This window comes from Grus americana, chromosome 5 (genome assembly GCF_028858705.1).
Source record: "Grus americana isolate bGruAme1 chromosome 5, bGruAme1.mat, whole genome shotgun sequence".
Classification (NCBI taxonomy): domain Eukaryota; kingdom Metazoa; phylum Chordata; class Aves; order Gruiformes; family Gruidae; genus Grus; species Grus americana.
In genome coordinates, this window is record NC_072856.1 from 18250559 (window position 1) to 18277206 (window position 26648).

General features: G+C 48.1%; 3 protein-coding genes across 4 annotated transcripts in view; 1 reads left to right on the forward strand and 2 right to left on the reverse strand.

The window, feature by feature from the left end:
* Positions 1–13615, reverse strand: part of TNNT3 (troponin T3, fast skeletal type) — a 36589-nt gene extending 22974 nt beyond the window's left edge. Inside the window, exons 1-5 of the mRNA XM_054826472.1 lie at positions 13558–13615; positions 8358–8448; positions 3326–3360; positions 2039–2161; positions 1447–1464 (exon numbers count right to left, since the gene is read on the reverse strand). Of these exons, the coding sequence (XP_054682447.1) occupies positions 1447–1464; positions 2039–2161; positions 3326–3360; positions 8358–8448; positions 13558–13615 (325 nt within the window). The remainder of the gene's footprint in view (positions 1–1446; positions 1465–2038; positions 2162–3325; positions 3361–8357; positions 8449–13557) is intronic.
* Positions 9533–25835, forward strand: PRR33 (proline rich 33). Its single transcript, XM_054827489.1, has 3 exons — positions 9533–9694; positions 15358–15493; positions 24068–25835. Exons 2-3 carry the CDS (start codon positions 15473–15475, stop codon positions 25700–25702), a joined length of 1656 nt encoding a protein of 551 aa, XP_054683464.1. The 5' UTR covers positions 9533–9694; positions 15358–15472; the 3' UTR covers positions 25703–25835.
* The window catches only part of LSP1 (lymphocyte specific protein 1), a 50790-nt gene continuing 43312 nt past the window's right edge, over positions 19171–26648 (reverse strand). For both annotated transcript variants that reach the window (XM_054827490.1, XM_054827491.1), the window contains exon 11: positions 19171–20523. The gene's annotated coding sequence lies outside the window, so the exon portion shown is untranslated. The remainder of the gene's footprint in view (positions 20524–26648) is intronic.

Genomic DNA, 26648 nt, shown 5'->3' on the forward strand with positions numbered 1-26648 from the left:
TGGAAGATAACACAAAGGTCAGGCAAAAGTGGAGAGCAAGAAGATACACCTCACAGGAGATGGTCATGCAGATTAAAAAAAATAGGAAGTCACCTGCCTATTAATTGCATATTAATCATTAAATTCATATTAATCATTTGGGTTTCCAAAAGGAGACAGTTAGGGAAGGAAGGAGAAAGGCAAGAAGAAATGCTTCTCCTTTTAGGAAGGCTTGTCTGTAGGAGCAACACCCTTTGCTTACTCTTTGGACATTTGACAAGGCATGAAGGATGGAGCATGAATACCACCTTCATCTCCCTGGCTCTGCCCCTCTGGGCAGGACTGGAGACACGATGATGACTGAAGGCACCTCTACAACCCATTTGGCATCTCTGTTTTTGTTTTTTTTGAGCCCTTGATCCACTTGGAAGCAATGCTGGTGGAATCAGAGACATAAAGATAACATACCTTAGGGCAGGAACTACCCTGAGCACGGCCACAGTCGCACCTCTGTTCCCACCACCACTAGTGAGAATTAGCCAGTTGCAGCAATTTGGGGGAATCCATGACCAAAATAAACCTGCTCTGTATAAAATCCCCAAGATGGACATTTCTGCACAGGGGCATATCTCTGTCTCAGAGCTGGTCTCATACCTTCCACGTGCAAATATTCCACCTTCCAGTAAAGGGTTTCACTGTTGATCCCTTAGAAGATGTCTTGGACTCTAAGGGCAAATCCTGGGAGAAAGCCCAGAGTTTGACCCTCACCTCTGTCCCAGACACGCTGGGAAAACGGAGGATGACAATAAGCAGCTACGCTTGCCTGAACTGAAGCCAACGTGTCAAAAGTGCCCAGCAAAGACACCAATACATCTTCAAAATCTTCCTCTTCCTGCTGCCCACAAAAGCTGAAACAACTTGGGTAAGAAAGGCATTTCATGCTCCATCTTTCCAGATCCGCGCTCTGTCTCTCGCAGCTTGTCAAATCACCTTTTGCCAGCTAAAAGCGTATTAAAAAACTTCATCTTTGCCAATCGGTTCTCTGCCTCCCATTTACCATCCTCAGCAGTGCTCCTCAGGAGCTGGGCAACCTGCTCTTCTTTTCAAAGTTTAAACTCAATACATGGACACTGCCAAAACGAGAACGGCAGGATTTCACCAATGATACGTTGTACGGGCTCTGCACTGGTCCCTGCTCTAAAACATGCTGAGTTTATGGACAGGTTAGCTCCCAGCTTTACAGCCATCCCCTACGGCTCATACAAATACTGCATTTCACGTGATGTGAAGGCTTGGCACATCACGGCCCCAACCTGGCCGGTTTTAAGGTTTCTGACTGATTTACTGATCAAGTGTTTCAGATCACCTTTAGTGGCAAGCGCCAAAGAGAAGGGTGAAATACAGACAAGAAAAAAGCAGGACCAAGAATCAAAGAAAAATAAATTACATTCCAAGGATTTTTGTTACCTTCTTCTTCATATTCCTCTGCATTGAAATAGGGGAGAGGAAAAAAAAGCAGACAAATCAACCATCAGCTTTGACACAGTGGTAGGATGTTACCCATGGCAGAGCCCTTTGCGCTCACAGGGATGCCAGGCAAGATGGGGCCTCTGAGAGGCCACTTCCAAGTCAGCAAGTAAAATAGTAAATAAAATTACTTTGAGAAAAAAGAGGAGGTATAAAAGGGGAGGAGAGCAATTTACATTGAATTTTTTTCTTGGGCAATGGGAACTCAGGCATACATGTCAGTTAGAAGGGAAGAGGTGGCAGAGAGGGCCTCCCTCCAAGTATAAGAAAAAGCAGCAAAGAAAACAAATTTATTTCTATGTATATCACTTGTATATATTATGAGTTTCTATGCTTTAAACCAGAAAATATTATGTATACGAAAGTTGCAAAATAAATTGCCAGCAGATGGCAGTGCCCCTACAAAAACCAGCAGCATCCCCCACAACCACGACAGCAATTTGGGGCTACAAGTAGCGCAAAATCACCAGAAGCTGGTGACAGTCAGACACAGACACGCAAAAAAAGAGACTTCAAGTTTGTCTAACCGTACCAGCACTTCTTGTTAAAATATCAACAATGGGCAGAAAGGAGAAGACAGACGTGGCCAGCGAATGTTGCAGTCTTGCAAGGAAGCAATTAGAGACAGATTTAAGACTTACCCTCTCCTTGCTCCCTGTGAGAGAGGAAAAAAGGTTATTGAAACTAGATAAATATTCCTTCCACTCCATATTACTGGCAAGCTTTAAATCATATACTGAAGCAACCCAATGCAGTGTTGTTTAAAGACTGTTGTTTCTTCTTTCCCCCAGTCTCCATCTACTCTTCTGGGAGCCATTTGGGTTTAAGATTAGTAAAGTGACTGGGTTTGGGTTTTATTTTGAATAGTGTTCCTCATTCTGATTGTGCGTATGGATCCATACCCAGGAATAATCCTGCTGCCACAGGGCTATAACATGATACCTACACATAAGCGCTGAGCAGAGGCTGATGAAGCTGGACCTCAGCCCCGGTGTGCCAGGTGAGCCAGCCTGTAGCCGACGGCCCACACCAACCCAGGCATGCTATACAGGCTCCCTGAACCCTAGGGCTGTCTAAGAAAAAATTGGGATAAGCCAGATGCTGCTCAATGTTTATCCTGTGGCTGTAGCAACATCAGTCCTGCAGTCTGTTCCCATTCCTTGCCCCCACTCGCCAGCCTCTCCTGCTCTGCCATCACTTGCATGAAAACCAAAGCCCAGAGCAGCCCTGGGGCCAGACCCTAAACAAGGGAGGTGTTAGAGATTGCTTGAAAAAAGTACTAAATCTCATCTTTGGAAAAAAATTTTTAAGAGCAGGCTGGACAAAATGACACAGGTTGAGCTGAGCCTGCCTTGTAGCAGAGAGGGGACTAAGTGACCACTGCAGGTCAGTCCATGATGCGTCTGATCCTATGGTTGCTCTAAATCTCCCCTCTGTACCTACTGATGCATAAATGTCAAATGACCCCATTGGATTTGGTCGTATTACTCTAGATTTGTTAAACCAGGGCAGAAAGTGGCTAGCCGCACTGCGTGCTTGATTCCCCCTCCTCCAGATGCAGTGCCAGGGCCATGGAGGACAGGCCGAGCTGGGTGGAGGTGTTTGGAGGGCATCCCGTGTTGGACAGGGAGGGTGTCAGGTGAACTTTGATGGACCCTTTGACACCCAAAATCCAAGGTGCCCCTTCCCCACTGCCTCGGGGAGCTTCGGGCCATGCACGGAGCGGCACCCAGCCTCTCCTCCCCGCAGGATGCCTTTGCTGCACTGCGCGGAGCCAAGTTGAACAGACGAACATGCAGGCGGCTTTCTCTCTACTTACACTTCCTCGGTATCAGACATGTTGGCAGCGAGTTTCTAGACAAAAGATGAAAAGAAGGGAAAAAAAGGGGGGGTGGGGGTAGGGGGAGAAGGTGTTATTACTGGGAGCACCTCCTAGAAAATGCCAAGGCAGAAGCAGATGGGTTGACATTTGAGGATGAAAAAAAGCCAGGCACCTGCTTTCCCACACAGCAGCCAATGCCCCCCCAACACTGCCATTTTGGGGGCAGCACAGACCTTTGCCAGCCAGGTCAGAGAAGGAGAGGGGAAGACGAAAAGATTATCTGGAAAGACATGCTCCCTCAATCTGGCTTTTAGTTACAAAACCTCCAAAGCTCAGGGAGATGGGTGTCCTGTCGCACCCATCTGACATTTCCATCACTCCAGCAAGATCAGAGAAATTTTTCCTTCTGTTTCACTACCGCAAGCTCCAAAGCATTAGTCGGAGCTAAAAAAGAAATAACTGAAACTACCAGTATATCCAGAGAAAACTATTTGTCAGCACCCAAAAGTGCCTTAAGTAGTAGTGTCTGGCTTATACAGCTGATGAATGAATGAACAATTATCTGTTGATTAGTTTAGGATGAGAACTGGCCAAATGCCTGGTTAGGCAATTCCTACTGGTATAACCAGTTGCATTTATTACAACCAATCCTCGCACCGCAGGGCAGAAGTGAACCCGCCCACAGCGCTGTCATGGCTTGCATTTCTGCACAGCCTGAGTCGGGGCTGTGTGCAGGGAGAGCTGCAGCCAGGGAAGCGCGAGGGCTGGATTCGGCCACTCTGCTGATCTTTGCTGGACCCCCGAATGTGTGTATCGGAACCTCAGCCGGAGTCAGAGGGAGCGACGCTGCTGTTTGAGGAGCATCATGGTAACATTGCACGCTGCACCAGGTTTGGTGATGGCAGCAGTGCAATGCCATGGTTCTCCTAAAAGCATCAGCTGCCCTGAGGCTGAGGGGAGGAGGTGGGGAAGGGCTCCTGAAACTTCCACCAAATCTGCGGTGGGTCTTAAATTAGAAAGCCAGGCTCCTCCTTGCTGGGAAACCCTAACCGTGATTTTCATGACTTCATTACTCAGCTGATATATGAGAGATGTCTTGAAGGAGCAGGTGGGCTGACTTAGGTTCAAAAGGAACAACTGCAGCTCAGCAGCTTTCTATTTCAGAGGAAGGCAGTAATCCCATAGGCTCCAACCCTGCCCTATAAGGGATCTTCTCCATTCCCCAGTAATGACCCTGGGCACCACGTGTTAACACCAACAACATTTAAAATCCCCATGTTCTAAGCAGCGATAAACAGCCAGCATTTTTTCTTCTAGTTCCTTATTTATCCTCTTTCTGAAATTCAGCATTGCCCTGGAAGTAGTGCCAGCAACGGTTGTGTTATGACCTGATCTGAGTAGCTGGACAGAGGATCATCTACTGCTAGGACGCATGAGGTTTGGGTTCAGCGATCTCTTGGTCCCAGGCTGCTTTTAACTTGGTAACTGTGATTGTCTCCTCCTGCAGTGCAACAGCCACTCCAAGGAATACTTTGGGAACTCTAACCCCACCAGGCAGGAGGAATCTGGGAAGAATTTCATGTTTGGGAGGAATTTCAGCTCTTCAAAAGGTTTTTCTGGTGCATCAATTCTTGCTGCTTCTCCTGTTACTTATTTGGATGCTACAACACCTCTGGTCTCTCTCCCCTCGTCTTTTTTAACTAGATAATCAAATCTTTAGGATAAAGACTTCCACTTGCTATCTGTGCAGTGGCTAGCAGTATAATAGGTTTGCAATCTCATTTCAGCCTCCAAAAGTTATTCAAGGTATTAGTAATAATGCTTGGCAGTATGTTGGTTTATGCAGCAGGACAGCAGAGCTTCTCCTGGCTCCTGGCAAAAGCCCATAGAGGGAACTTGCCAGATGCCCAGCTGTTGGCTTCTTCCAAAACACATGATCTCTAAAGACTCAGGGCAATGGCCAGTCCTCCCACAGATTCTGCCTTTAATTTATAAACCCAGATTTCCTTCTTCCCAAGGTGGAGGGGAAAAAAGAGGACTTTTAAAGGGCTTTGGTCTAAAGTCTTCTTCCCTCTCACTCCAGTGGCATGAAGAGTAATACTGCTCAATGCTAGACGAGAAATCAGCTCGAAAGCCCTGCACATGCATACAGAGAACAAACGTCTGTTGGGTGTAGGATAGGCACGTAACGCAGTGCATGCTGTTCTTTCCAAGGCAATTGAAGTCAATGGGAGTCTTTGCAATCAGGCTTTCCATTAACGGTTATTGGAATGAGCTCATCTAGTCTCCAATTTAGCTCTAAGGACATCTTGCCGATGTCCAAGGTTGTCACATTGCCTGTTCCCCTACACCCTTCCATATTTGTTAATCCAAGCGCTGCAAATGCGAATGGGATTTCACATGGCATCTGTCCGTGTGCTATAAAAGCTGAGCGAGAATGCCAGCATCCCTGACACCGTAAGACCCCAACCCTGAGGGGGTTTCTGGGCCCCAGATAAAATGAATTAATAACAAGTGCGTTGGCAGACTCTGTGCAGAGATGAGCCAGACGCAGAAACCCCACAGGCTAGGGCAGGGGGGGACAAAAAAAAAAATCCAGGGGGAGGTACAGATTTCAGCCTTGCAAGGGCCAAACGTTCAGCCAGGTTTGGTTGCTTTGTCAGGAGGAGCCGGCATTTAAGGCTGTAGCTGACTGCCACTGCCCTGGCTGGAAAGCCAAAAAGGTCTCGCCTCAGGAAGAACAAGGTGTCCGTCCACTTCATGGCATTCAAAAGCCATCTGGTCCCTCGAAGCCAGGGGCAAAACACAGACCATCATAGCAACAGCCATCTGAGACGAGAAAGGCTCTTTGATGCCCAGAACTGCCCATGTAGCTAACTCTGTCGTCAAAGCAGCCAACAAAACCAAACCATATTTACATCCAAAAGGCAATAAAGAAAGCAATCCACTAAGAGCGGTATTTTTTGCCATTAGGATTAAGTTCGCTGAAGGCAATGGAGAGTCTCCAGCTGGCTCGGGATTACCCTTTGGTAAAAATTACTTTACGCACAGCAAATGCAGCCTAAGATTAAGGCTGTTAGCACCTTAAGGCAATAACTGGGTTTTGTTTGTACAGTGGCAGAAAAATGGGATCTGGTCTTGACTGAGGTTTAAGGATGTAATAAAATCAATTAGTTAATACTGCCCACCATTTGGAAGGAAATCAAAACACATGGGAAAAGTTTGCCAGACCAAAAACTTCTTGCCTGCTCCCACCCCTTAAAGACAAAAGCAAAGGTTATTTTTTGCATTTTGTTCAAGCTAAGCGGGTCACGGCTGGAAGGACAAATACCCCGATCCTCTTCAGCCTCAGGTGGGCAGGAACACCACGTCCCTTTTGGCCCCAAATGCTCCTGCCCTTGGCTGAAAGAGCAGAGCCAGCACATCCCAAGAAGCTTCTTAGCAGCTGAGAATGCACCCGGGAGGGGGAATGGGCTGCCTTGCACCTCCGGGCCATCCCTGGAAATAACCCGCCCGTCAGTCATCCCCTCCCAAGCCAGGCCATACAAGGGAGCCAAGGTAGCAAGAGCTAAACAGAAAGGGGGGAGGACAGACATGGCCATGCACGGGCAATGGGACCTGGCAGGGACAGCTATCAGGCGAGGACTAGCGGTACGATCCACCAAGCACCACATGGCCATGCTTTCCCAGCAGGAGCCGCTGCAAGCCCAGTGCATCTATTTTTTTATATACATACATACATATTTTTAAAAATATGTATTGTATTATAATATATCTATTAAAGATATACATATATTTTTCTATATAAAAAGCATATGCAGATACTTTTAAAAATATTTATATCTTCTGTCCCTCTGCATCCTCCCTTTGTTTCTGAACTGTTTGGCAGTTTCCAGCAGAAAATTTTTCTCTCCCTGGGGGCTGGAGACCGAAGAGCCCACCGCAGCACTGCTGCTGAAACCAGGTGGCGGGACCCAAGCACTCCACCATCGCAAAGCAAAATCCCTATTCCCTGCCCCAAAATGTGCCCTTTATCCTTGCCTTCAGGGTGATATGATCTGTCAAATCCCTGCATGGGGTTTGCTAGGAACAACAAGGCTGAGACAGAGGACTAAAAGTCAATCACCATGTTTAGCTTTTAGCCCCTGCCTTTCCCCTGCTCTTGCACCCACAAGGAACATCTGCCTGCCCCAGCAATCGCCTACAGCCTCGCTGGAGCTCCCCCATGCCAGTGACACGGCTCCCACCCAAATTGCTGGCATCAAAACCACTTGTGCTGGTGACACTCCTGCCTTTGCAGGATACCCCCCCCAACAGCAAGGAGCGCTGCCCCACAGGGCAGGTGCAGCTGGTGGGGGGATATGCCCCCCCACACAAAGCGGGGATTCACCCGCACTAGGTGGTCAGGCCAGCAAAGTGCAGAGGTTTCAAGCCATGCATGCAGTGAGCATCTCATCACCACTCTGAATTTAACCCTCTCCTCCTACCTCTCTGTGTGCACAGGGGGAGTCTCTCCCAGTTTTTTTGTTTTCCGTGGGAGGGGGCAGTTTTCCACAATCACATTCATGTTTCGCAGGTCTCCCTCTAGCCCCACACCCAGCAGCCCTCCTTGTCTGCTGGCAGCTCCCTGATGGTCCTTCCCTTCATCCCTCCTGCCTCAACCATCCCTTTCTCTGGGTGCCAGGGGAGGGAAGGTCAGCACTTCTTCCTGCTGCTGGATGGAGCTTTCCTGAATGCCCCAAGAGATGCCACTTCATTCCCAGCCCCAGGCTTGGTTTTGGAAGGGTCTTTTCTCCCACCACTGGTCCTTGAGAGTTCAGAGCACCCAAATCTCTGTGAGTGACATGAGCTTCAAGCGATATCCAGCAAAAGCCAGGAGGGAAAAGTTCTTTTTCTTTAGGATTCTGTGCTGCATCTTGGATCCTGTGGACCCTAACCCTACCCTGATGCTGCTCCATTCAAAGCAAGTCTCAGCCCCTTTGTGGTTTTACCCTCCCCGGCAGCATCCCTCTCCAGGGCTCCCACTTACCTGGGTGGAACAGAGAGAAGCGCTGAGCTCCCTGCTGAAGGAGACAGGCAGGCTGGGATCTGCGAGCGACCCAAGGTGATGCAGCTCTCAACTTATAGTGACATTTGATCATCTGGAGGAGCCGATTGGCCCTAGACCCCCTGCACTGGGCAGGAAAGGAAGCAGGGTTGGGGGGGGCTGGAGGGGGGGGAGCGAGGGAAGGGGGGGGAAAAAGGTCATACCATGTATAGGAGCAGCTGGAGGAATTGCACAGATGATGCTAAGATGGGAGGGACATGTTTGGAGAGAAAAAAAAAAAAGAACCCTCCAGGGCTTATGTTTCTATATTTACAACCCCACCAGGCAGGCAGAGCTTAAAGAGGGGTATCTGAGGCAAAGGCACCTTGGAAACAAATTGTGGGGCCCCCGCAGCTCAGTGGTGCGTGGTTGCAGCTTAAACCCTGGTTGTGGCACCCTGGGTTTTGCAATCTCAACACACAGCAGCAGCCTCTGCTCTCCAGGCCAGGCAGGAGCTCTTCCCTGCTGCCCCTCTACATGTAAAAGGCTTTGGTTGCGCTGCAGGGTTAGAGCCTGCAGAAAGCTTAGGGACCTTCTGCTGCTCAGCGCTCTTTGAACCGAGCAGTCATGGGGCATGTGAGAAGTCAGAAGCACGTAGCACACGTGTCGCGTGAGTGTTTGTGCGTGGGTGGTGTGTGGCACACACCCACCTCTTGCTAAGGCTTCCAGAGCTCTGCCCACACATCAGAGCTTGAGGAGACCTGGAACAAAAAGCAAGAGAGCAGGAATGCAGCAAGAGAGCTTGTCTGACTTCAAGCCACACTCAGAGCCCTTCTTAGCACGATACAAAAACATTATTTAAGTAACAACATCTTAGAGAGGGCAAACCCCAGATGGCTGGACCCCACCTGGGATCCCCTAGATACCCAGAGGGGTTTTGCCACCCAAGCACCCACGGCAGTTGCACGGCTATGCCGGCAGAGGATTGCAGTGCCTCAGACAACCCTCCGGCTCACAGTTTCCATTTCACTGAACCTCGCAGGCTTCAGGTCCCCATCCCCTCCCTCCCGCCCCTCTCCCTTTGGCAGGGTTCCCCGGCGGTGCAGAGCATGCCCTCCGGTGTGCCTGGCAGCTCCAGCACCCCCTTTCTCCCAGCCTGTAGGAGCAGAGAAAACCTTTAGGAGCTGCAGGGCAGGCGATATTTTTGGCCCAGGTCACAGATCGATTCCTGCCCACTCTTTCCCTGCCACTTGCAGGGAAGGGTCCCCAACCGAGGATGTAGAGACGAGCTTTTAAAGCTGTGGAGCGGGAGCACAGCGCTGCAGCCTCTCATTCACCAGGTAACATGCATGAGCCAAAATCCCCTTTCCACCTTCTATTTTCTGGCTGTCTGGCAGCTTATCCCCTTGCCTCTCTCCTGCAACCCGGCTCGAGCAATGCTTTTGTAACTCATTAGGTGGGAGGGGGACAGTGCATCCATCCTCAGCACCCTGGCTTCAGCCAGGAGGAGTTTGCTGGGTGGGGAAGCCGGTGTGGGTACCCCATGCTTCCGTGGAGAGTGGCACCTGCATGGGGACGCACAGCCAGACCAGGTATCGTGGCCTCCACTTCCCCACCCCAGCTCCACTGAAAGGGCTAACGCAGCAAACTAGCCTTCACGCTGCATTTTCAGCACCATCAAGCATTTTTGCAGTCTTCCACTGGCTCATTTTCCTCGCGCACTGCACCAGCTGGGCACGTCTCCAGGAAATACTGTATTTGCCCAAACTGGCAGCAGAGCGGGGATGTGTGGGACCCAGTTTGGCAATGGTATTCACCAGCCTCCTTCTCCTGCCTGCTCGTTATAGACAGTCCCTGCTGCTGACGGGGCATCACAACTCAGGTGTCCTACACCCAGGACTGGTGAAAAAGGAAACCTGCGTGTGCAAGTGCATGTGAAGCCTCGACTTACAGCGGGGCAGCTCTCAGCAGATGCGAGGCTGAATGCTTCCGTGGTCCCATCTGTCCCGTTTGCTGCCAGTTGGTTGGCAGAAGCAACGTGAGCATCTTACAGGGTTGCACAGCCTCTGCTGGAGTGGTGCTGCTTGTGCACCAGTGTCAGGGAAGCTCTCCACATCACTCAAATTCCTCTCTAAGCATCTTGACAAACATGATGTTGATGCAGGCTATGGGAGGGACAGGTAACCAGATGTTTCTACCTGCTGCAGCTCTATTTTCAAATAGACAAGATGCAAACATTGCTTCCTGCAGCATTCTCTTAGTTCCTGTACACACGTCTCTCTGCTCAGCTCAGTTCCTCATCTGGTCACATTGGGCCACTGCTCCAGACAATGTCCATCTTTACATTATACATCATGTCTATGCTCCATCTTACCCGTCACCACTCGCTGCGAGCATGGCCCCTCTTCTTAGTGCTGTCCCAAAGGATGTGTGTGCATCCTATGGGCTGCCTCTGTCAGAGTGCTTGTGTCCATGTTGCGCATCTTGTCTCCAGTCCCAGCATAATCTGGTTCCCTCTTCCCACGGGACCAAGGGGATCTGCTCCATCCCTCTGGAAGAGGGCTTAGCTGATGCACATGTCCTCCTTTCGCTCTACTATCATCTGGTTCACAACCAAGGATCGTTCCCCACAGCCCATTCTATGTTTGCCCTTTCTTCCCTTTGTGGGTCTCTCTATCCTCTTTGGCACGTAACTAATCCTCTCAAATATTTGTTTCATTCATCTGGTCCTTATTTCACCTCTTGATGCCATCGCACACCAGCTTCATTCACAGCCTGCAACATTTTTATCATCAGCTTTGCCTCTCTTTACAGTAGATTGTCCTAAGATATATTTTTGTGCTGTCTTGACAACATCCCTTCTCCCTGCATCAGCAGCAAGGTGCACTTGCACTTGTCTTTGAGCTGCTGCAGCACAGCCACACCAGCCTAGAGAGCAAGCAAACCACCACCAACTACCTTGTGCTCTCTCCTGATCGCATGGACTAGATGAGAGACAGATGATCCCAGCTGTGGCCGCATTTCTTCCAAAAGCTGTAAGATTTTGTTAGATGAGGGTGTGGTGAGCATCTGTCTTTGGAGAAGCCCCTCTCACCAGCTGCCAGGTTAGAAGACAGCACCAAAGTCAAAAAGAGCATGCATGTGTGCAGGTCGCAGACATGAACCAGGGTCTCAAACTGCATAAAGTCCCTCTGCCTGCTGACCTGAAGCCAGAGCCTGGTATGCTTTTACAGTGACAGCATCTCCACCTGGGAGAGGATACAGCAATCCAGCATTCCTTCTTGAATAGGAACTAGAGGCTGGGGCAGAGATCTAGAGAAGTTTCCAGTAGGTAACCTACCCCAATGTCGCATTTCTTTTCGGTAGGTAAAAGCACTCAGATGAGCCACAGGGATATTACGGCATAGCAGGGCCACTAGCAGCGGAGCTGTGATCAGGCCTTCTCATCTTTTCTGGCTGTTGGCTCACCTATTGGAGCAGCCAGTGCACTTGGCTGGAGATGCCTTTAAATACAGTATTCATGCATTACCCCCAATAATTTTACAAATTGCGTAAAGATGAGTACTTTGGCCAAATACTTGTCTTTTTTTTTTTTAAACCCTTACCCCCCATGCTCATTGCACGCCAGTCAGTGGGCAGCATTTCCATGGATCGCTGCCTCCTATGGCTGGATGGCACCCAGCCAGCAAGCTGAAAAAGCACTGTAAAAGTGCATCTAAAAACCTCTACAGCCCTGGAAGTCTGAAATCCTACCTGCAGCTTCACGTTCATTAAAGACCACAGAGTTCGCAAATAAAATCCGCTACATCCTTCCCATAAAACAGGTGCTCTTTCGCAACCCAGGAGAGATCTAACTCCTGAAAAGAAACAATACCTATCCCTTATTCACCAGCTGCTGACCAACACTGAGCAAACTGATCTAGTACCAAAGAGGATCCTGCTTTGGCATGCCAAGTTGGGCCAGAGGACCTCCTGAGGTCCTTACCCAAACTTGCCCATGACCATGCACTTACACCTTCATGCTAGAGCTACAGAGAAACTTCCACTGACACCTTCTTTCATCCGACAATGGTTAAGTTATCCAGAGTGAAATTGTTTGCCAAGAAAATGTGTTTTACTTGAGTTGTTCCATCATTCACAGTCTGAATGTTTCTTCTTTTTTTTTTGCCCCCTCTCTGAAGTCATATTTGAATGCTTTCAAAACCACATCTTTTGATTTTCTTTGCATGCTACAGCTATTCTGGTTTTGGTGTGTTTGTCCACTTACGCAGACATCAGCACTGAAACACTTGAAGTTATCCATGAACACGTGTTGATGAGCTGACTGGGGAAGGGTGGGGATGTGTTTCTCTGGTTTGTGACACTTTCAGTTATAAACCTTTTACCATGATTTAGGGCAGGCAGGAAATGGGAATCACAGAAGCCATTTGGGATGGAAAATTAAATTCTTATCCAGTTCCCCACCACCACCCTTTCTTCTCTTTATCTACTCCAGAGAAAGGGTTTCTGCAGTGGGGTTTAATCAGCAGTTCAAGGTTATAGTAGATGCCCTACGTTCACCAAAACACTCTTTCCAATTTAATTGAAGCAGTTGCCAATAAAAAGGCAGATCAGATAGTGACTAAGTAAGTGCACTCAGAGAAGGGACAGAATATATATAATTAATTATTTTCTGTTCCTGGGTAAAATCCAATGACCTGTTTTATGCAGCCAGTCAAGCAGAGATCAGAATAGCCTTAAACTTTAAAATCAGCTCCTCTAAGTATCAGCAGACTGCTGCCATTTTACTGGCAATGACAGGATCCTGAGGAATCTGAAACACAACTCAAACAAGCTGACCAAAGACCACACTTCCTCCCCAGCTCCTCTAATACCCCTGCTTGGCATTTGGGCTCAAGATCTTAGTCCTCAGCTTGTCTCTCGCTCTCCCAGCTAATAGAGACCTGGTGCAGTGCTTGCCATGCACAGCAATGCATCTCTTGCAGCAGCCGCTCAGATACAGGGGAGAGCAAGTATTCACCGGGTGCGAGTTCAACTACCTCAATCCTGGGGGGTGGCTGGGGAACCTCAGGGTGCCAACATCTTCTCCTGATGGGGTTCCATGACATCTCAGAGGTTCAGAGGCATAAAAAGGAGAATAAAGGGCAACAAACAAGCTTTCCTCTTATTACCTAATTACCCATGTATGCCTCCATCCACCTACCTGATACTGCTGCTCTCCTCCTTGCATCTGGAGGGAGGGAGTCCATCAGCACCTCCATGGAAGACTCTAGCGTGTCATTCTTTCTGTCAAATTCAGTCAATAGGAGAATCTGCCCCCATCTTATCCCCTCTTAGCCTATAAGAGCAGAAACTCTACATGTTTGCATAAGAAATAGGGAGGGATCTGAACACCTCCTACTTGAGCATCAGATGCAAATATAAGCCAGCCTTGTGCATCATTCACACAGTGCATGGTGTAAATGCACTCATTAGGCTGGTGTGGTTTCAGTGGTGATGGGGGCAGAGCAGGGTACAACATGTCCTTGGGCATTTTTAAATTCTGTTGAAATTTTCCTATTCATAATGGCTTTTTTTCCTAAGTTTCCAGTTGGGTTGGCTCTGGTTGTTATTGTCTGGGTTTTTTCCTCAGCAACATTTTCAGTGTTAGAGACACATAAAGTCACTAGTGGTCCTAAAAGACAATGGAATTTTTGAGTTGTTAAAGTCATCAGTGTAAGAGGAATTAGTTGCATTAGCATATTTGCATGAAGGATTGAGCACCTACTGTGTCCCCGCCCCCACATCCTTCCACAGGTCAGCGCTGGTCTAAGGACCAGCATGTCCTGCAGAGCCAAGTGCGATCTCATCAGTCATCAGGGAGACAGAGAGGAAGAAAAACAAATGGAGGGCTTGCCTCTGACACTAACCCAAAGATGCATCCGCATCCCTTCCATGAGAACTGGCCTCATCAGACAGGCCACATCTCCGATGGCTGCAGGAAATGCTTTGCTATCTTGATCTGTGACAGAGTGACTCAAAGTCAGATTAGAGATACCTTACTGCACAGGGTCAACGAGCAACAAGGCTTAGCAGGGTGGTACTGGAGAAGAAACAAGAATTTGCTTCAGAGTTGGCGTGCTGGCATAGCTCACCAGCATTCCAAAAGCCAGATGGAACAGACCAAGCTTAACCTGGGTGTAAAGCTGCTTTGGACATCTCCAGAGAGACTGCTCTTGCATACCCCCATCTCCCTGTGAGCACGCTTAACTTACCGGCTGCCTTCGCACCCACACTGAAAGGCTCCTGAAAGGCTGTGAAAAAGCAAAGCCCAAACTGTGATGAGGGCTGGAAAAGCGGATGAAACACCCAGGGGCCAAGAAGCAGTAAATAACTGCATGGTGTTTGGGCAGCTCACACATTTGGCCAGGGCAAAGGCGGGTATTGGTGCCATCCTTAACAGTCTCAGCCCCGATCTTCAAGTCAAACTGCATGCAAACCCTCAATCAAAATTCACCAAACCAATCAACTGCAACCCCCCTCTACTCCCAGCGCAGCATTTTCCATGCTTGCATGCTCTGCATATAGCGCGTCCCTCTCCAGGAACAAGCAGAGCCAGAGCCAGAATTTGCACTCTTCCTCTCTGGGGACAGTAACAATCGCAGCACAGCTCCAAATTTGCATTTTGCAACCCTGAGTTTTGCAAAACAGTAAATCTGACTGGCAAACTTGAAAAACTGGTTTCATTGCCTGGAGCAACTCTGCTAGAATATCTGTCCTGGCAACATCACCATCATCTGCCCTTCATGTCCCCAGTACTTTCAATGCAGAACTTTGCAGGGCCAAAGCTGGGAGCATGTAATGGTGTTACTTGATAGCCCTTCTTCAGGCTAATTTTAGCTGATGGAACTTTTCATGCTTTCAAAAAGGAGTCACTTTATTTTTGAGAAACCTCTTGTACTTTGTACTTACATCCACTACTGTAAATACTCTTTTCCATATGATGTTTTGAACACACCTACAGGGCTCTAAAAGTCGCAAGAAAACCGCACCTGAAATGATCTTAAAGGAACGATGACCTGTTAATTTTGTAAACCAAACCGAGTAACACGATGCACCCAACATGCAAGTGATTGCAGATGGAAACAAATCACACATCAGTAAGTACTGAATTTTTCCTTTCTTTAGTTAATATTGATTCCGGATTTTTGTGGTAGACTGTTGCTCCATCACTCAGCTGTTTGCTTTGGGAGATGTGCTTGCTCTGTCTGCTTTAGACAACTAAGACGCAATCTCTGTGGGATTCAGGAGATCCTCCTTGGAAATCCTAGATCTAGGCTAGATGTCTCACTGAAGATAAGGGATCAGGCTGGATAACTGGAGATGTAGCCAGGGGCTCATCCTCAGGCTATTCACACCTAAATGGATGAGACGGAGCGTATGAAGCCTAAGCAGCAGAATAGGAGCCAGGTCCAGTGGATGGAGCCGCTGTTTCGGGCTGTCCCCAGAGGAGGTGATCAAGGCAGGAGACCAGCGGAGGTGCTCACAGCAGCCACCCACAGCCTCTCTGCAACCTTGGGGAAGGACTACCTATAGCCAACCAAACACCTTGCTGCCATCATGCTTTAAAATGCTTGCTCATATAAATTCCAAAGACATTTTCTCCTTACTTTGCTTCAACCTCCCTCCCCTGTTCTTCCCATCACCCTGAAAAGCCCCAAGCCCATGATCCTTTTTTCTATTTGTTTGAAGGATGAAGGGTGCATGTCTTCAGCATTGCTAAATCACTATTACTTAGAGTACTTGTGAAGAGATTAAGCACCTTTCTGAAATTTATGATCTAAATCAAATTATTCCACTGCAACCAAAACCCTCAGGAGACTCAATGCAAAATCACAGGGAAATCACTTGCGGCCTGTCTCATCATCATCATCAGGATTCCTTGTAACAGGCCCATAATTTCTGAAGCAAATCCTAGCTCCAATTGCACTTCTTGTCACTGTCAGATCCATTCTTTACCTGCTATAAAATATATATATATATCTCACATAGCATTAGCAAAAGTGTGTTGAGCTGGCAAGAGTCACCAACAGACCAACCCCAGAGCCTTGCTCAGTAGCATATCAGCTGTCACCTCATTATTTATAGCCACCCCGCTCTTTCAGCTTGTTTATGTTCCTTCCCTAAGGTGGTGGTGGCAGGAGGGGAAGCTCTGACATTCAGGCCCAGGTGTCTCCGAGTCTGACATTTCCTTCAAAGAGCAGAAACTGCAGACACATTTCAAGGAAGAAAGTCATTTGGAAACTTTAGACCCTCATGTCCAACAGCTCAGTGGAGGCCCAGAGCAGAGCTGCAAGCAAGGGTTGAGCAGATCTGTTCATTAGCCAGCTCATGTACATAAGGATGGTCATAAAAATGAGCCTATAATTATTTTATACCTGTAAAGAGAACCAGATAGAGTCTAGCCCCCAGTCTCAAGGCAGAACAAGTGCTATATAAAGACACAACATTCAAAACAGACTCGAGTTTTCCATCAGCTGTGTTTTCCCCAAGTTTAAATAATACTATTTTATGGCCTGTAGGAAATAGGCATTGCAGTGGTCGTGGGCCATGTTCTTCAATCCCATCTCACATGCGCTCATGTAGAATCACCTGTTAAAGCTTGTTCAGAAAAAAGGCAGCCCTGAAGCCTGCTATGGAAAGATAAGCAGCCCATTTCAGTATTACCATAGCCCCCAAAAGATTAATTTAAGAGTGGATGCTGTACAAAAGGACATTCCCCTTCTGCATAATCTAAGCATACAGGGAAAATAGAAATTGGAGATAACCAACACCTTGAGGTGTGCCTCAAGGTCAGAGCACTGAGAGCCCACATGGGGTTCAAGCCCCTCTCTTTGGGCACCATTGGCTTGCTTTGGGGGTGGTAATTTGGGATAGCACAACAGGACAGGGAACACAGGCATTCAAGAGATCCAGGGACCAGGAGAGCATTGTTTTTCTCCACCAGTCCTGCAGGAAGACACTCTCAATGTTTCAGTTTTCCCTTGTTACACTTAAAGTGCAATAGTCCCTGAAGAAGATAAAGCTAAGGTCTTATAATGAGTCTCAGAGATGCCAAAACTGCAAAAAAAATATGAGTTTGATATTGTGAAAAATGAATGTAAGACAGACAGGGAGAAGTCAGCTACTGAATAAGACCAGTAACTGCTACAGAGAGGCACAGCCTGCTCTCCTTTACTCAGCCGAGCAAGATGAGTCCCCAGAAGCACTCTCCACATCCCTAGGGGAGTGGAGGTCCCAGCGACATGCACGGGAGATGGCAACGTTTTCTTCTGAAGTGAACAACAAAACCAGCCACAACACCCTGTACTTGCTGCTGAGGGGAGAAAGGAGCATTCATTCCCTCTTGGCATCGCCCAAGATACCCACCCAGAGCACCTGGGCTGCAGCATCCCTTTTTTTTTTTTTTTTTTTTTTTTGGGTGTGGGGGTGTGTGCATGTCTTTCACCATTATGGTAACCCCACTACCACTCCCCACCATGTTACTTTGGAAGGAGAAACAGCACATTGTAAAATTAATTTAATTGTGGAAAAAATTTCCCCTGGCAGATATAGCTATCTCATAAAGAGCTACACACATCTGCTCCACACCAGGTCTTTCCCCAGTTCCTCACCACCACCAGAGTGCTTTGGTCTCCCTGGAGAGTTTCCACTTAACCTGCTCACTTCTGTGCTGCAGCCAGAACCTGAATTATGGCAGTTGTTTCTGTTGAAATCACATCTAGGTCCACATGGGCTTTAAGTGGGGAAAATATGCCCTGCAAATTAACCCTCCTTAGAGAAGGAATCTCACACAAACAGCCTTTGGAGCCTTTTCAGCGCTCTCCAAGCTAACAGGGCACAGGAATACTAACAAAAAATGTTTCTGGTCATCCTGTCCACGAGCCAACTGCAGAACAGAGTTGAAACAAGTTGGTGCAATCAGGTTGCACACGTGCAAGAACACAGTAGCACTGCTTCCACCTCATGCCAGGAGATCTCTATACAGCCCATTGCTACTGCTCTGGCCTCACTTAAAAATCCCAGCATGGCAGAGAAAGGGCTGAAGATGGGGCCAGATGGTGTCCATGCTCCCTATTGTTTTTGAGGAACGTAGACTCCTTGAATTCCTACCTCCAGGAAGAGCTGAAGAAGAGGATGGAGAGGACAAGAGTACCGATAAGCAGAAAGATGACAGCAAGAAGTGATATCTGAAAACTCTTCTGTTCCAAACACTTTATGAAAGCATAGGTAAGGACAGCACAAACTATTTGCTGTCTATACACCACAGAAGTGTTACTACTTGGAAGATCACCTCCATGAAAAAAATCTTTTTATTAGATGGTTCCAGACAGTGTAGTCAGCTCATTAGAGTGCTGGGTTCCTGTACTGAGAGTTATGTTGACCTCATCTCAGCGGTACAAGCAGACTATAGAGGATTATTTTGGTTGAAGCCTGTGATGCCGCTCAGGTCTATTAGTCAGGAAGCTAAGCTCCCTGTTTCTCCTAGCAGATCACTCCATAGGAAATGTTCTGCATGCTGCTCCATCTTTCACCAAACACTGCTCATTCCCATTTTACAGTCAATTACCCCAAACAGCAATGAAGATGACAAGGATGTCCTAGATGGGGCAGGCACACAGAAAGCCCTTTTCCCCGCAAACATCAAGCTCCATTTCTTCTTGTTGCTCAGCCTGATGTTTCTTCTCCTCCATTTTCTACTCCAGCAGAGAGCTGCAAGGTCTTAAAAAACAACTTTGCTGCAGGAACTCCTACATCAACAAAATCCTCAGAGTTGCCATCATTACAACATCTTCCTCAAATTTTATTAAATGCTTACAAAAAAAAAATATCCAGGACACAGTAAATTTAAGCAGAAAGCAAACTGATGCAGGAAGAGAGAGAGTCTGCCCTCCCTCCAGGAGAGCAGAAACAAGTTGCAAAATTATGTTGACATGGGAAGAGGGCAGGAATAAGACTTTAAAGAAGGGTTGGGGGACATGCTAACACCATGAAGTATGACGACGTGGGAGAGCTCAGAAACAGCCCTGAGAGCTGACTTACAGATCTTAGGTCCAAGGCCAGAGTGCCACTCTTTAGGGGCTCAGTTTCCCCACGCTCACAGCAAGCCTTGACCTCCCCAAACAACTCATTTGGATGCCTTTTCACTGAGGCAGCTTCCAGCTTAAGAGAAGCAGACATTTCCCAGATATCCCGTCCACCTCCAGGAAGGTAGCAGGCACATCAATGTGTCCACCACCTCTGACATTCAAAAGAAGTGTTTCAGTCACTGGCACTGGAGCCCACAGGTTAGAGAACAAGCAAATCCCCTTCCCAAAGAAGGGAGATAATGCCAGTGATCAGCACTCCTCACCTGGGAAAGGAAACTTCTAACCTGTGTTAGACAGGGAGAGGAAGGCAGCAGCTATCTGACACAAAGCTACTATTGTCACTGTCAAGATGTAAAAGTGGCAGGAACGTTTTGGCATGGGTTTGTAATTGTGATTAAAGGATGATTTGGGAACTAAAAAAAAAAGGAAGACTAAGTTGAATGTGATTTGATGTACACAGAGTAAATTGAAGTCCCTCAAAGCAGATGTTGTAGAGGGACACAGGCTGCATTGTAAACAGGGGAAGACTTTACCCACAGCTGGCACCAAGAGGGTGCCTCACCCTCAGGATCTGCCCATAGCCCTCTTTTCAAACACTGATTCTTTTACCAGGTTTCTGTTGAGCTCCCTCTCCCCCACCACCCAGTTACCAAGAGCCACAAAAGTAGAAATTCTTCATCGTGTAGCAAAAGCCCTGCCAGCATGGCAGGGCAGCAAATCCCTCTCTTCCAACACTTGAGAAAAGAGAGGGAAAGAGGGAGCAGAGCCACAACCTCCCATCTCCATAGCAGAGCCAGATAAAAAAAAAAAAGCCAAAGAGTCACATAGAAGGTTAAAACAGGGGTGGGTTTTGCCTACTGATCTAGTTGCTTTGACCCAACCAGAAGCAGCATAGGGTATTGCTCACACCCCGAAAGGAGTCAGGCTGTACCGAAGCAGACTGACATCAGACAGGAGAAGAGAAACATCCTTCAATTATCTTCTGTGGGGCAGAGGAAATAGTGGCATTCAGGGTTGCATCAAGCCAGGACCAAACTCATCTGCAAGACAAGAAAACAACAAGTTTATGCATACCGCTTGGCCTGCCACAAGCGATACCCTGGGCTGTACAGGGGCAGCATCTTGCCTAGCAATTACAGGTGGTTTTCTCCCACCCATTTCCACAAAGCCCTGTAAATCAGCCCATAAAGCTTCGGTGCTGCAGGACAGCCAACCGCGCTACGTGCCCATGGCAGAGCAGATGCCGAGGGCTGCATGCCCGGCAGAGGTCACGACTGCCCAGGCAGAGGGAGGAGATTAGCAGGTTTCCTTCAAGCCCAAGAAAGCCACTAAAGCGGAGTGTTCCTACAGCCCCCAGCAGCCGCAGCTCTTCGCTCAGGACCATCTGTGGCAGTATCGGGTTTCTGCAGCTCTCGATCTGCTCTGCATGCGACAGCTGGTGCAGCCGAGGGACTCCAGCACGCAAATGACTTTTCCATCATGTGATAAATGACTCCTCCATGCTGACACTCGCCCCACCATTCCCAGTTTGGGGTTGATTGCAGATGGAGCAGAGTCCGGGAGAAGAACAGTTGGGGTCCAAGACTGGGTGACCTCCCCTCCACCCACAGGCACTCAACAAGCACCAGGGAAACTTAACCCTCTGAAAGCCTTTTGACTCAGCTTCTAGCTCAGTTTCCTTCCAGCTTATCACAAACTCATCCAAGTTTCTCAGGCAGTATTTTACCTGTGGCCCTGGGTTTTCAGCTCTGGCCTTTCCACTGGCAATAAAGCAAGTCTGCCTGTCCCTTTGCTTTTGCTTCACTACATAGCAAGGGGGGAAGACACTCACAAATCTTGCTTATTACAGAATTTCTCCAGAGCACACGAAGCTCTGAAGGAGACTCAAAGCCAAGCATGACAGGGAAGGCAAATAAATTAAGAGCTGATTTCTTTTGCTGTCTCTTAGCATCTCTCCACCTTACTAGTCAAACACACAGACTCTGGCACAGTCACATGCCATGGAAGTTACCACCCACAAGGTCTCCAAGCCCACAGCACAGCAGGTTTCAAGTCAGATGGGATGCTGAGATAGTAGCAAAAGTGATTTTAAGAGCACAGGCTATTGTAAGAGACCACAAATCTTGAGGTTATAGGGCACAAAGCAGCCTCTAACTTTGGGAACATAAGGAAAGTTTTCCTGGTGCATGCAGATCATATCTAAACTTCCCACTCCAAGAACCCCTAATGCCCTCCTCAGTAGGACCTAGCAGTTTGCAGCAGATCCCAGGCAAGATCCTGCTCTGACCCATGTGGGAATCTGCCTTTCTCTGGGGTACAGCAGTCCATAGGACAAGGAAAATGCTCAAAGAGATGATCAGTAGTTGAGAAGTGCACTGCCCTTCCTCTTTAGCATTCCCAACAAAACTGAAGCAGGTCAACCTTATAATTCTGGTTTACCAGTGCTGCTAGACCACAGCTCATCTTGTAGTACAGGCTGTCCATGGGACCACATTACACAGGGGCAGATGAAATCATTCCACAATCAATCTTAACATCAGACACATGTGCTAGCTTACCTTGCAGCAGATAAAAATTACCCAAGCAATTACCAATTCCTATACAAACAGTACCAGAGTAGTGTTGCACAAGAGCAAGTATGCACCTCTCCAACTGAGACGTTTTGTCTTTCTGACCCAAAAGAATCTAGAATATCCACAGGGCGGGGGAAGAGAGCAGGTATATGATGAAGGAATGGGCTCTCAGCCTTTTTTTGGGCCAGTGCAGCTTCTAAGAGTAGCTCTTGGAATAGAGCAAGTCCTAATCCCAGCCTTGTGCCTAAGGCATGAGGCTGATAAGCCACTGGGAATGCCCAACAGTTGTCACCTCCAGCTGGCATAAATCCCCTGCCAAAACAGTGGGAGGTTTCTCATGCCTGCAGCCGGAATAAATGCATCAGTTGGTAGCAGTGTACCACTTGCTAGACACTGCCCAGACTCTGCCCACCACAGCTTCTGCTCTGGAGGCCAGTTTGTCCACCATGGTGAGGGCCAGACCTTGAAGGCTTTGTGCCCCACATGCAACCTCTTCAGTGCTTTCATTTGTTGCTGGGTTGGTTTTTTTTGTTTTGTTTGGGTTTTTTTTGAAGAGTCATCCTTCTTTCCCCCATCCACAACCAGTTTTGAAGATACACCACCTGATTGCTCAGTACAGATCAGCTTCCTGGCCCGGTGCTGACAGCAGCACTGCAAGCCCAAAGACAACACTGGGCACTCAAGTGCAAATAGCTGTTCTGTGCTGTCGAGAGTTTTATTCAGGATAATTTTCCCTCACAGTAGGTATCACACCACACTCCTACCCTAACCAAAGTGGGTTGGGAGCCACCAGGAACCAAGCAGACCACATGCAATAGCCCCTCTGGGCAACCCTGACATCACTCCACCTCCTCTTCCTTGTTTCAGGATGCTCAATTGCATCCAGCAGTAGGGATTAAGGGGCTCAGTGATTTATGTCTCATTTCATAGCAAAACTCAGCAACTCGGTGCTGAGTGAGAGCCAGGGCAGAGTCAGATTTCCTTCTGGGGGCTTCCAAAGAGTCATGGCAGGTCAGAGCTGGGTACTTGGTGTTCCCCAGCCTTACTCAGGAAGAGAAAGAGGAGAACTGAGACTAGTTTTATCTTTCTATCCCCAAAACACTGCAGGAAATCTCCTCTTCTTTCTAGTGAGCACCAGTCAGATGGTGGCGAGTTAGCCACAGAGAGCAGGAAAAGCAGTTGTGCATCCCCCCAGGAGCAACACAGTGTTGACTAAAGGAGATCCAGCTGCAATTGCCATTAGGGATAAGACCCAACTCAGACCACAACCCATTTCTGTTTCACCGAAGAACGGGTGATACAGGGAGAACAGTGGCAATGCTTCCCAAGGGAAAGAGAAAACTAGATTTTATCTTAAATGCAGAAAAAGAAGGTTGCTGCTGTGCTTGATGCAGCAAAGAAACACCAGTTAGTGTTGCAACAAAGCACTTTCTCATCAGATAAATGCAGCTTTTAAGTCCTGTGTTTCACATGGATGTATTTTTGCCAGCTAAAATCAATCAAGATTAGTGTTGACTTTGACTCAAATGACACATAGCTGTCCTGTTGTACATAACATTTTATCAGAGTATTAATAACTGGAATTTGGAAAGCCATGAAACATTCCTGATTTGTGCCTCTGGAGAACGTTTCAAAGCTTCAAAATTTCAGACCTGCTCTGTTTCTCTTGACATTTCTTTCCAAATCCTGTTAGCACTTGCCAAGACACGAATGTCTGGGGTCCCAGGGAGCTCTCGCTTGGATTTTGCACTAAACACCAGCAGCAGGAGGGCTCCAGGTTTGGCAAAACAGCTTCACCCCAGTACATCTCTTGCCCTGCGACACCATCCTCGAGACTGGCTGAGGCTACCTTGGGAGGCTAAGGAAACCAAGACTGATGCTCTTCTCCCACAGTACTGACTCCATACTCATAGCTTTTGGAGAGAGGAAGAGGAGGCCTTATATATGAATACTTCAAAATCTAGCCCAGGGCTAAGCCCACACCAACTCTAAGCTTTGTGTTTTCTTCCAGGAGATGACAATGCTGATAACAGTATCATCCTCCATCCAGCCTGCTCCCATCCACCACCATCTTTCTCCCCCTCCCACCCTACCAAAGCCTCGGAAGGACAACTTGCGGCTCCAGCGGTTGCTGAAGAAGGCAGCCAAGAAAAACGCTGTCCTAGCTTCAGAGCAAGCCAAGCCCTTTCGGTCCAGCCTCTCACCCGTGAACGAGGCCAGCTCTGACCTAGAGCACAATGAAAGCACTCCCCCAGCAGAGACCCCCGAAATCGCAGCACCCTCCTCTGCCAACCTCCCAACCCACCTCTCCATCAAGCCCATCACCCACCACGTCCCCTCCCCTTTCCGAAAGGGCAAGCCTTTCACGCTGAAGGTCACTGAGCAGAGGCGCATTGCCGAACACCTCAGGCTCACAACCTCCTCAGCCATGCCCATGCTACACAAGCCAGTTGCTCCTGAGACTCCACAGCAGCCTGAAGGCATGGACACCCACGTTCCCTCTCCAGGCAACCTTTCCATAAGTGTTTTCCCCAAGCCTCCTCCTTCCAGTACACCCAGTAAAGAAAGGGCACCAGAGGTTACCTATGTCACCAAGGTGCACACTTATTTCCACAGTGTCAAGCCACCCAGGGCTAAGACGCCCACGTCAAATCAGACCCAAGCAACCATCAGCCATGACGACAGAAGGCCTTCTTCTCCAGCAGCTGAAACAAGCCACTCTGAACCATCTCCAGGGCAGATACCCACCCTGTCTGATGATAGCAAGGACACAGCTCCCACACTGCAGCCTCCTCTCCTTTCTGCTGCAGATGCAGAGCCCCCTAAGGAGCCCGAGCCTGCTCCTACTGAAGAGTCCATCAAGGCCCCTTCACCCAAGCCCAGCATCTCCAATGCCCATGCCAATAAGCCTACGATCCATGGAAATGACATGGAAATATCTGGATCAGAAAGAACTCCTGAATTACCCAAGCAAGATGGCGACATCCTCACACCATCAATACCTAGCACTCCTTGGAAGCAAGCACACCCAGAGACAGCAACCCCAGCACAAGCTGACAGTATGGGGGCCACCTCCACAGACACCAAGGCAGAACATGTCATTCAACCTCAACTGACCCCCAGCTTACCAAACACCAGCGCTCTCAAAGCTGAGCCAGCAGTACCATCAGTAGAAGCAGCAAGACCTCCTGGGGCCAATGCTAGTGGCTGGCATCGCCTCAGGAAGCACTTGATAGTGCAACCAGAAGCATCCAACTTCCCAGAGCCCGAGCCTGAAAAACTGGGACAGGAGGAAGGGAGCAAGGAGAAGGACAGCTCTCAAGCAGCCATCAGTCAAGAGCACAGGCTGTTTAAATCAAGGGCCACAAGAATGTGGGATGCTATTTTATACCAGATGACAGTCAAAGAAAGGAAGCAGCAAGCAGAAGAGAAGAAGCTGCGGAAGGAAGAAAGCTTCTTTCTTCCCCGCCGCTTACCCCTCCTTCTACATAAGCCACGCTTTGACGCCCGGAAACTGAAGGAGCTGGCTGCCAAACCCATGACAAAGATCACCACTGTGTTTGAGGTGGCCCGGTTTAGACCCGAAGTGGCTGAGGAGCACACCAAGAGCTTTAACAGAATGGCATCAGGATGGTCAGTCAACTGAAGCCAGGCCGCTCCACCAGGCCCACATCTCTGGAGGTTTCTGCAGGGCACCAAGGAAAAGAACACCTATGTCTAGGTTAGCTGCCTGACAGACCCAAGTGCAAGGAAAAAAAATAAAATTAAGTAAAACCCCTTCAAGACAGCAGCCTCATGCTGTGGGTTTAAGGGTTACTCTCCATATGTATAGAAGCTTAAATGCATAACATACCACAACCACAGGTCATGAGCCAGGAAAACAAACATGCGCTTGTTTTGAAAAGAGCCCACAACAAGCACTGTATGCAGTAATATGGGGAAGAGAGGGGAGGCACATTGAAGACGACAAATTGCATGTAGAAAAATCCCAGTTTAGAGGAGGATGGTGGAATATGAGTTTATTTTATTGTGTTTATTTAAGCCCAAGAGAAATCCTAGAAATAAAAAGTTGTAGATGAAACAACATGAAGGAATCTGGGTTGCTCCACATCTCCTCTAGGAATTCTTAGAAACTGAACTCTAAGAAAGTACACATCTCTGGCTTCTCCACTAAAAGTGCTGTGGAGGCCACCTCACACCCATCCACTGAGAACACGGTGGAAACTCATCCTTTCACCCAAGGCACAGACAAGGGACAGTATAAGATATCCATCCTGCTCTCACATAGCAGTTCCCCTGCCTAAAACACTGGACATCGTTTGATATCCTCCTAGGTCAGTCTACTAAATTGTAGCACACAAAAGACTAACTTTGCTGCAGTAATCAAGTTCTGTAACGTATTTTACAGTGCTTTTTTAAGTACAGCTGGGGTTAGTGTTTTCACAATAACCAGCAAGAGCCTGCTTCAGCATGTGGGCATCAAACTGTGTATTTAACAAGGTGCTGTTTTCTGGGGGTCCCTGCTAACCACATGCAGTCTTGTTTTCAGAGGCAACATCATATAGTTGCATACCTACTGGTGCTTGATGTCC

Coding starts and splice junctions, on each gene's coding strand:
- PRR33 (XM_054827489.1), top strand. CDS start 15,473: ATGGAAACAAATCACACATCA. Junction 15,494..24,067: donor TGGAAACAAATCACACATCA/GTAAGTACTGAA, acceptor GTTTTCTTCCAG/GAGATGACAATGCTGATAAC.